This window comes from Pan troglodytes, chromosome 9 (genome assembly GCF_028858775.2).
Source record: "Pan troglodytes isolate AG18354 chromosome 9, NHGRI_mPanTro3-v2.0_pri, whole genome shotgun sequence".
NCBI lineage: Eukaryota > Metazoa > Chordata > Mammalia > Primates > Hominidae > Pan > Pan troglodytes.
This window is the reverse complement of record NC_072407.2, coordinates 7,837,688-7,848,800: the sequence shown is the minus strand read 5'-3', so window position 1 is coordinate 7,848,800 and position 11,113 is coordinate 7,837,688. Positions and strand designations below refer to the sequence as shown.

General features: G+C 40.0%; 1 protein-coding gene across 18 annotated transcripts in view; it reads left to right on the top strand.

Moving 5' to 3' along the window:
• The window catches only part of NUP98 (nucleoporin 98 and 96 precursor), a 121,851-nt gene that overhangs the window by 87,122 nt on the left and 23,616 nt on the right, over positions 1-11,113 (top strand). For all 18 annotated transcript variants that reach the window (XM_009459755.5, XM_016920221.4, XM_054661915.2 and 15 more), the window contains 4 exons: positions 4,040-4,222; positions 5,314-5,470; positions 7,769-8,198; positions 9,790-10,019. In XM_009459755.5, coding sequence (XP_009458030.4) covers positions 4,040-4,222; positions 5,314-5,470; positions 7,769-8,198; positions 9,790-10,019 — 1,000 coding nt within the window. The remainder of the gene's footprint in view (positions 1-4,039; positions 4,223-5,313; positions 5,471-7,768; positions 8,199-9,789; positions 10,020-11,113) is intronic.

The following is an 11,113-nucleotide window of genomic DNA, read 5'->3' as shown; positions in this document are numbered from 1 at the left end:
CTATACTGGAAATAGCAGTCTTCTCATCTCTGTGTCAAGATGACTGCATACCATCACCTCACCCCTTAAAGAGGTTGATTGCAAAACTTCAGCTTCTTTTTTTCTTGGGGGAGAGAGGCCTGTTTCTTTAGGTATTTAGGAAGATGTGTATTTTTCTTTAATGATCACATTTGTTCCATTACCTTTTATATAATATCGTCAGTCCCCTGTTTCCAGTTGGTTCTTAAGCCTCGCTTTTGCTCTTAAAAAAAGCAAGTAAATCTAAGCAACCAGAAAACATAAAGGTAACTAAATTTTCATGTGATCTTCTCTCCTGTACCTTTTAGGTTAGAGAAAATGTTGGTTGGCAGATAAACCTTAGTCACAGAGATGAATTAAGGTAGTTGCAGAGTATTTTGTTCTGTGGTTAGAACATTAGTTTCAAAATCCTGGTCTGGGATCCAATTTCCAGCTGGCTGCATCAATGCCCTGGTAAGCTTGACTTAGATTCCACAGATTTGGCATGGGGCTCAGGCATATTTATATTTTAATGCTTCTCCCCAGGTGGTTGAAATGTGCAATCAGGTTTCAAAACTATGTTGAAAGACCTCAGGCCTTTGGCACTCAAGTAGAGATACGTGTAGGTTTTTACCTCAGCCTTTTTTTTTTTTTTTTTTGTAAACTTTTTTTTAAAAATTATTATTGTACTTTAAGTTTTAGGGTACATGTGCACAGTGTGCAGGTTAGTTACATATGTATACATGTGCCATGCTGGTGTGCTGCACCCATTAACTCGTCATTTAGCATTAGGTATATCTCCTAAAGCTATCCCTCCCCCCTCCCCCCACCCCACAACAGTCCCCAGAGTGTACCTCAGCCTTATAACTGAAGTGTAACTTGTGTTCAGTAACATCAAGGCAGGCTAATTGGCTTGCTCAGAAACTTAGCATTGTTCACTAAGTGAATCCATTCAAATAAGTTAATGACTTTTTTTTTTTTCTGAGGCAAAGTTTTCCTATGTTCCTCAGGCTGGTTGAACTCTTGGGATCAAGCAATCCTTCCCACCTCAACCTCCCAAGTAGCTGGGACTGCAGGTGCATGCCATCATGCCAGCTAATTTATTTATTTATTGTTTTAGAGACAGGATCTTGCTGTGTTTCCCAGGCTGGTCTCAGATTCTTGGCCAAATGAGTATCCTGCCTTGGCCTCCCAATGTGCTGGGATTATAGGCCGGGAGCCACAGCGCCCTGCCTAAATAAGTTTTAAACTTTTTTAAAGGAAAAAAGTGATTATTTTTTGTGGAGATGGGGCCTCAGTATGTTGCCCATGCTGGTCTCGAACTTCTAGGCTCAAGTGATCCGCCTCAACCTCCCAAAGTGCTGGAATTACAGGTATAAGCCACCACATCCAGCCAAAAACATTCTTTACAGTTAGAAAACTAGTTCTTTTTGAGACAGGCAACAATAGTAGTTATATTGGATCAAACTGTTTGCCTGAGAGGACAGTATGAATTATTTAAATATCTGTTTGACCTTGGACTTGTCATTCACTCTGTTGAATGAGGGTGTCTTGATATATCTTACTTTTCCTACTGAATTAAGCAATGCTGTATCATTAGGTATTGGCAGCCTTGTTTCAATGAGGAACAGTCTTTTGAGAGATCTCAAGTCATTGAAGGTTTCAGTTGTGAAACGTTACCCTCCATATATTTAGACAATCATTTTACAGATATAATCTGTGTAGTTAGTATTTGTAATGGGCCATGCCATTATTTGGAAATAAATATGATGCTGCCTTCAAGAGATTATACTGTAGGAAAGGGAGAGTTAAAATGGTGTCCTCGTTGGCTGCTTCTTCCTATACGTGCCGTTCTTTTCCATCGACCTCCCAGTAGGCTTTCTCTTCCCTTTCCTCAGTTACTTCTGAGCCATCTTTTTTTTTTTTTTTTAAGTACACTTTTTTTTTCAGGACTGGCCTAAAAAGGGTACCTGATCTGCCAAGATATCCAGGAAAATAAGTACACAGACAGCTTTGGGGAGTATGTTGCAGTTACTTAGATATACTTCAACAAAATTTACATATAGGGCATTCTAGGCACTTAACCATAGTTTCATAGTAATTCCCTTCCCCCTTGTCCACTTATTAGATGATATCTTACAGGTTTGAAGTCTGTTTGTGTGAATAGAATAAATAAAACCTTGATCCTTAGCATTCTTCGTAAACATACGACGAGTCCCTTAGGTCTCTAATCTGGTTATTTAATGAAATCCTCTCATGTTATCTGAAACAGTGTTCAAGGTAAGCATCTCTTGCTATTAGCAGTGTTCCTTTGTTGAGTAGTATAGTAAATTGGAACCACTCTCCCCCTCCCCATTTTTTCTTTCCTCCCACTCACTCTCCTTATCTTTTTATAGTTTACTGCTTTCTCTACCATGTGTCAAGCACTGCATTAGGTAATAGAAATAACGAAATAAATAAGTGTTGAACTTAGTGATGTGCTAGACACAGAAAACAGCCATAAACCATTTTATCAAGCCTTCACGACCTGGCCTATTTTATTTATTTTTCTTTTTGAGATGGGAGTTTAACTCTCACCCAGGCTGGAGTGCAGTGGCACAATCTTGGCTCACTGCAGCCTCCACCTCTCAGGTTCAAGCAATTTTCCTGCCTCAGCCTCCTAAGTAACTGGGAGTACAGGCACACGCCACCACACCTGGCTAATTTTTGTATTTTTAGTAGAGACAGGGTTTCTTCATGTTGACCAGGCTGGTCTCAAACTCCTGACCTTAGGTGATCCACTCACCTCAGTCTCCCAAAGTGCTGGGATTATGGGTGTGAGCCACCGTGACCAGCCACTGTTCTTAAAATTTAAGTGGGAGCCCTGGGTATCATCACCAGGGCTTTTTCCTCCTTCCGGATTTTTTTTTTTTTTTTTTTTTTTTTTTTTTGAGACAGAGTCTCATTCTGTTGCCCATGCTGGAATGCAGTGGCCCAGTCTTGGCTCACTACAACCTCCATTGCCTCCCGAGTAGCTGGGATTATAGGCATGTGCCTGTAATCCCAGGCACATGCCACTACATCGGCTAATTTTTATATTTTTAGTAGAGACAGTTTCACCACCATGTTGACCAGATTAGTCTTGAACTCCTGACCTCAAGTGATCTGCCCACCTCGGCCTCCCAAAGTGCTGAGATTACAAGCTTGAGCCATCAAACCCAGTCTAGAATTTTTTTTTGGTTTGAAAATATTTCAAATATTGGCTTAGTCATTTGCTAACATTTTAGGATATAGGTAATTGAATTTGTACTGTACCAATTAATTTACAGTGTGTTTCAGCTTTGAGTGTTTACCCTTTTAAATCATAGACTGTTAGTCATAGTTGTCTTTAAAACTGCTTAATAAATGTAAATATAACTCTTGACATTTTTAAACATAAAGGGATTCTTCCCAGATTAAAATTGTTCCTAATATTATTACTTTGTTTTTTGGAAGAGTAGATAGTGCTCGTATCTTATGTGGTACTGCACAAGTAGAGACCAGCTAACCTTAGGATTCAGTAACCCAAAAGTTAAATTCCAGACCCAAGATTGTGTTGACTAGAAATTTATTTCTAAATGTTTTTAAGAAAAAGCAAAGTTACTGGAGACTTTGATATTTGTACCTTTTGTTCTTTTTTTCCAATGGCTTCTGGCAGTGTTAGGAAAAGGTGACCCTGTGTAAATCAGAAAATTGTAGTTGCTAGCTAGATCAAGTAAAGCATAATCTTTGTCTCTGAAGACCACCATTTGTTTCACCATGGGTGCTGGTTTAGGTCCCAGACACCAGGTCATAATATTAGAATGGGATGACTACATGAATCCTTATTTGGATCAAAGTACTGGTTTATCTTGGGGTAATTGATTTTAAATCACTCTAGCAAATCTGCTACCTTACCTCACCATAGAATGGGCTGAATCTAATAATTGTTATATCATATTCTGAATAAAGTAAATCTGATTTAGAATCTATTTCTGTTTGGTATAATTTAATGCTGCTTTCCTGATCTTTCTGCTGTCTACAGAGCCAGAGCCCAGAGGTGGAGCAGTTAGGGAGGGTTGTGGAACTGGACAGTGACATGGTAGATATCACCCAGGAGCCAGTTTTGGATACCATGTTAGAAGAGAGCATGCCTGAGGATCAGGAACCTGTGTCTGCCTCAACACATATTGCATCTTCACTGGGAATTAATCCACATGTCTTACAGGTGAAGTTCTAACCCATCTTTTTTATAACAGAAAGCCAAACTAATATTTTATCTCCATTGCATAGGATCAGGTCTCTTCCTTGGTTATTAAGATCATTGAGTGCTCACTGTAATGGGGAAAAAAAATACAAGAATATGGCCAATGTCTGGGCCTCATTCTCTTATTCAAGGAGATAAGGTTATATTGAGAACTAGTAGATAGGGTTTCTGGTTTTAACTGCATTAGAATCCAGAGTCCTAGTTCCAATCCCAATTTTGTTGTGTTTTGTTTTTGAGGCAGAGTTTCTTTGCTCTGTCGCCCAGGCTGGAGTGGAGTGGTGTGATCTCGGTTCACTGCAACCTCCACCTCCTGGGTTCAAGTGATTCCCCTGCCCCAACCTCCTGTGTAGGTGAGATTACAGGCGTGTACCACCACCACACCTGGCTACTTTTTTTTTTTTTTTTTTTTTTTGTATTTTTAGTAGAGACAGGGGTTTCTCCATGTTGGTCAGTCTGGTCTCAAACTCCTGACCTCAGGTGATCTGCCCGCGTTGGCCTTCCAGAGTGCTAGGATTATAGGCATGAGCCACTGAGCCCGGCCTCAATCCCAATTTTATAACTTTATTACTTTGTGCAAGTCATATAATAGCTGTGAGTACTGATTTTTCTCTATAAAATATTACTTTGTCTACATCACAGGGTACTTTTAAGACTCTGTATGTGCTCCACAAAATTTAAAAATTTTAGTGCCTAGTAGCACAGGTTTCTTTAAGCTATGTCTTTACTTCCCTTTATCCCAGTGCCTTTTGGTGTGTTATGTGTTTAACCTTTGGCTTATGTTTGACTTTAAAATTATTTTATCAGCAAACATAGCAACTGCTGTGTGCCAGGCCCTGGTGAGACGCTATAGATAGAAAGAAGAGAAGTATTATATGAATTCTGCCTTTCAGGCACACACAGTGTAATGGGGTCCATCCATCACACAAATATACTAGCTCTGTACACAGCCTTGAGGAGGAACAATATTTTTGGTTGCTGTAAACTGCATTTTTTTTTGGTATGGCCTTTTGATTCTGGGAAGCACATTCATTCTATAGATATTGCCTTTTTAGATCATGAAAGCATCATTGCTTACTGATGAAGAAGATGTAGATATGGCACTGGATCAACGCTTCAGTCGCCTGCCTTCCAAAGCAGATACTTCTCAAGAAATCTGTTCTCCCAGACTCCCCATTTCAGCATCCCACTCGTCGAAAACTCGTTCACTAGGTACAGTATAAAAGATGCTATTTTACAAGAAAGCTGTACAGTCATCAAGTCCTGCTTTTCACTTTTCTTCTTCTAACCCAAGTGGACTTCTCTAGCAAGTGTCTGCCAAACAACTATACCTGTGACATAAGGGTGCTAAGAGAAATTGTACTCATAAGTATTCATTAAGAGTAGCCAGGTTTTTTGTTTTTAGAGACAGGGTCTCTCTCTGTTGCACAGACTGGAGTGCAGTCATGCAGTCGCACTTACTACAGCCTTGAACTCTTGGGCTCAAGCAGTCCTCCTGTCTCAGCCTCCTGAGTAGCTAGGACTATGGGCATATACCACTACTCAACTAATAATTTTTTAAAATGTTTATAGAGATGGATCTTGCTATCTTGCCCCAGGCTGGTCTTGAACTTCTGGCCTCAACTGATCATCCTGCCTCAGCTTCCCAAAGTGCTGAGATTACAGGTATGCGTCATTGCACCTGGCAGGAGTGGCCGGTTTTTAAGAACTAGAATTACCTCTGTTTGTGCAGATGCAGAAGTGTATGGAGAAAAAAAGCATTTGTGCTTTGTTTAGGTTCATGTTTTTGTTTGCTTATGAATGTGGATTAGATAGTAAGCTCTGACTTCCCAATTTTTATAACATTACTTAGTTCAGCAAGTTGTTCTGCACTATACTCGTTTTGTGCAGTCCTTACAGCACTGTCTTATTGTCTTCTAGGGACAAGTATTGCTTCTCGTAATGCACAGAGCACATCAGATTTCTACTTTTCACTAAACCTTTTTAAATTCCCAGGGAAGTGATTACATATTTGATTTTAAAGTTTTCTCTTTTCTAGTGGGCTTGTAACTATGTGGGATTGGAAATAAAGTTTTAATATCAGCAAAGAACTTAAGCAGATGTAGTTTCAACATATTTTGAAAGCCAGAGGAACTGGCAGAGAGACATTTGTTTATATTGCTTTAAAAACTAAATATTTTTCAATTCTTTTGAGTTCCCTTATTATCAACTTTGCTTTTTAAAAATATTTTTAACTTCCCTTTGGTATAGAGGAAAGAAAGAAAATATATTAACCAATAAAGTATCAGTTAAACATTCTTAATAACCTTTTCCATAATGGATACTACATGAAAATCTGGTACTTCAATAATATTTAACTCCATGCTTTAGACAAAAGCCATGTAAAACTGGGAAACAGGCACTGGTAATAAGCACTGTCCTTCAGCCGGGCATAGTGGCTCATGCCTATAATCATAGCACTTTAGGAGACTGAGGAGGGAGGATGGCTTGAGGCTAGGATTTGGAGAGCAGCCTGGGCAACATAGCAAGACTCCATCCCTATAATAGCTAGCTAGCTAGATAAAAATTTAAATGTTAAAAAAATTTTTTTTAAAGAACTGTCCTTCAGAAGGTCACATGTACAATTGTAAGATACCTAGTGTGTTTTTATTTCATTAACTGTAGCATTGTTTAGAGTAGAATAGGAATTTGAGTTTTGATCTTACTTTTATATGTGCTAAGAAATCGTTACCTTTAGGATTCTGATAAGGGCATGAGGAGTGGTGCCAGACTTAACCTTGGCTTGTCTCCTGGTCCTGTCACTTTGTAGATTTGGACAAGTCACTTATCTGAGCTCAGTTTTCTCATATATACAATAGGAATGATAATAATGCTAATCATTTAAAAGTTTTTGAGGCCAAGTGCAGTGGCTCATGCCTGTGATTCCAGCACTCTAGGAGGCTGAGGCAGGTGGATCACGAGGTCAGGAGTTCAAGACCAGCCTGGCCAACATGGTGAAACTCTGTCTCTACTAAAAATACAGAAAAATTAGCCAGGCATGGTGGCAGGCACCTGTAATCCCAGCTACTCGGGAGGCTGAGGCAGAGAATTGTTTGAACCCAGGAGGCAGAGGTTGCAGTGAGCCAAGATCATGCCACTGCACTCTAGCCTGGGCTACAGGGCGAGACTCTGTCTCCAAAAAAAAAAAAAGTTTTTGAAGAGTGAAATGAAATAACATATACAAATGACTTATACAGAGTCTGCTGCATATTTTTAAATAATATTAATAGTGTTGCTTTTATTATTGTTGTAGATATCATCATCATCATTAGAATCTTGTCCTGATTTCCTAGTTCAAAGAGTAATTTCTGCAAAATCTGACTTAGCCTGCTTCTGGTCATCCACATCTGATATAAGTAGTTTGATTAAACATTGAATGATTTCAGCCTTACTGATTTTTGTTATTGTTCAAGAAACAATAGCTTGTGTTTTGTAATAGTCTTTCTCCCCTTCATACCCTCTTCATTTCAGTTGGTGGGTTACTACAATCAAAATTTACAAGTGGAGCTTTTCTTTCACCAAGTGCCTCTGTGCAAGAATGTCGTACTCCCAGAACAGCATCTTTAATGAATATCCCATCCACATCCTCTTGGTCTGTCCCTCCACCCCTGACTTCTGTGTTCACAATGCCCAGCCCAGCCCCTGAGGTTCCGTTGAAAACAGTGGGTACACGTAGGCAACTAGGCCTAGTCCCTCGTGAAAAGTCTGTCACCTATGGCAAGGGAAAACTCTTGATGGACATGGCCCTATTCATGGGACGCTCATTTCGTGTTGGTTGGGGCCCCAACTGGACTCTTGCTAATAGTGGAGAACAGCTGAATGGCTCTCATGAACTAGAAAATCATCAGATTGCCGATTCCATGGAGTTTGGATTCCTGCCCAATCCAGTAGCTATTAAACCGTGAGTCACATTTCTTGATGCTTTTTGAGAAAGGCAACATGATAGGTGAAAAAAACTAATCAGGAGGATAGGGCCCTGCTTTGTCATCTTTCTAGAGAGAGAGAGAGAGAGAGAGTGTGTGTGTGTGTGTGTGTGTGTGTCTCAGTTTTGCTCTGTTTCCCAGGGGTGTGTGTGTGTGTTTTTGAGTCTCAGTTTTGCTCTGTTTCCCAGGCTGGGGTGCGGTGGCACGATCTCAGCTTGCTGCAACCTCTGCCTCTCAGTCTGAGGCTCTTCTCCTGCCTCAGCCTCCTGATAAGCTGGGATTACATGCACACGCCACCACACCCAGCTAATGTTTCCTGAGCTCAAGTGATTGTCCTACCTTGGCCTCCCAAAGTGCTGGGATTACAGTCATGAGCCACCTTGCCCAGCCTATCCTTCATTTTTAAAGTTGACTTTGAAAAAATAAAAAACAACCTGTAATCCCAGCACTTTGGGAGGCCAAGATGGGCGGATCACGAGGTCAGGAGATTGAGACCATCCTGGCTAACACGGTGAAACTCCGTCTCTACTAAAAATACAAAAAAAATTAGCTGGCGTTGTGGCAGGCGCCTGTAGACCCAGCTAGTCAGGAGGCTGAGGCAGGAGAATGGTGTGAACCCGGGAGGCGGAGCTTGCAGTGAGCTGAGATCGCGCCATTGCACTCTAGCCTGGGCAACTGAATGAGACTCAGTCTCAAAAAAAAAAAAAAAAGAGAAAAGAAAAAGAAAAAACAACAATGTCTCTTGAACCTCACAATTAAGAATACTGATCCTAAACTTAGTTATTCTAGGTTAAGCATTATCTTGTGAATTTTGAAGATTATTAATATCAATCTTAAAAATTAGATCAAGGGGCCGGGTACGGTGGCTCACGCCTGTCATCCCAGCACTTTGGGAGGCCAAGGCGGGAGGATCACTTGAGGTCAGGAGTTCGAGACCAGCCTGGCCAACATGGTAAAACCCTGTCTCTACTAAAATTACAAAAATTAGCCCAGCGTGGTGGTGCATGTTTGTAATCCCAGCTACTTAGGAGACTGAGGCAGGAGAATCGCCCTTGAACCCAGGAGGCAGAGGTTGCAGTAAGCCAAGATCACGCTACTGCATTCCAACCTCAGCGACAGTGTGAAACTCCATCTCAAAAAAAAAAAAAAAAAAATTGGAACAAGGCTAGCTTAGCTATATGCTCATTGTAATTTAGAATCAGTTCTTTAGTATCTAGAAGCTTAGCCTCATGACTTTTGATACCCAAGTATAATTTGAGAAACAGGTATCCCACAATAGCTTTTGGCCCTTGAGTTTTAGCCAGTTCTAAATCTGTTAGGATTCTCATGCTTGTTATAACCTGGCCTAAGAAGCCTTTGTGTTCTGAATGCACTGATCAGATGATTTTTTTTCCCCAGTATATGCAGATAAGTTCAGTATAGTTTAAGAAACAAAATTTCTTTAAAACTACAGTGAAATGTTTGCATTCCGTTTGTAATCATAAAAAGAAACAGTGGTTTGGTTGAAGTAAAAATCCTAGCTTCTGTCTTAGGTTCATTTTCTATTCTATTCCTCATTTGCTCTTGTAGCCTAACCGAGTCCCCATTCAAAGTTCACTTAGAAAAACTCAGTTTGAGACAAAGAAAGCCAGATGAAGACATGAAATTATATCAGACACCTCTGGAGCTCAAATTAAAACACAGCACTGTCCATGTGGATGAACTGTGTCCTCTCATTGTCCCCAATCTGGGAGTTGCTGTCATTCATGACTATGCAGATTGGGTTAAAGAAGCATCAGGAGACTTACCAGAAGCACAAAGTGAGTACACACTATGTTTCTAATGTTTGATGTCCCAATAATAGTGGTGGTAGCGTGTGTTCACGGGAGGATGAATTTCCTGACACCAGTCTAGTAGGTAAATGCCTGTGCTTGTCATTTTCTGAGGTTGAGTTTAACTAAGCAGATTCCCAAGCAAGAAGAAATTGTCACTATGTTCTTGTCAGTTTGTTCTTTTACCCATTAATGTACAAATTCTTCCACAAAGAACTGTAGCAAGTCAAATCCTTGGATTTATAAAATTGAATTTCTTACCTAATCCAGAGAACATAGGGAGAGAAATACATTCCTTCTTGCTTTACTTTTTTTTTTTTTTTTTTTGAGACGGAGTCTCACTCTGTCACTGTAGCCGGGACTACAGGCACGCGCCACCACACCCAGCTAATTTTTGTATTCTTAGTAGAGACAGGGTTTCACCATATTGGCCAGGATTGTCTCGATCTCTTGACCTCGTGATCTGCCTGCCTCGACCTTCCAAAGTGCTGGGATTACAGGCGTGAGCCACCGCGCCCGGCCCCTTCTTGCTTTTCTAAATCCTATCCATTCTTCCATATCCAGCTCAAGTACTGTTGGTCTTCTCAACAGCTTTGTTGTAATTCCTCTTCCTGGCTTCTCTCAAGATTACCTTTCTCATCTATCATGACCATGTTTTTCTGAATCAATACTTTGATAAAGGGGTTATCTAATTTATTAATATTTCAAACAGTAGAAAAATCATTTTGTTTAGCAAATCACGTTTATTGAAAAATGGGCTGTTTTAGAATGTCCTATGCCACACGTTTTGAGATTTGTTTATGTTCCTTCAGTTCTTTGTATTTACTTAATCGTCTCATTGTCTTTTCAAATGTGTAAGTTATTTTACCAGTGCATACTTGTAAGTGGCTTAAATGATAAACAGTACTTTTGTAGATTGATTTTTGTAGACAGAATTTGATCAAAGTAGATATCATCTGAGATGACACTAGCCATAATTAGGCTTGGGGAACCTGTTTAACGGTTACATTTGTTATGTAAGTACCACAGAAACATGATATGAGCAAGCATTTATTTATACTATGTACTTCTGGAAATTGTAA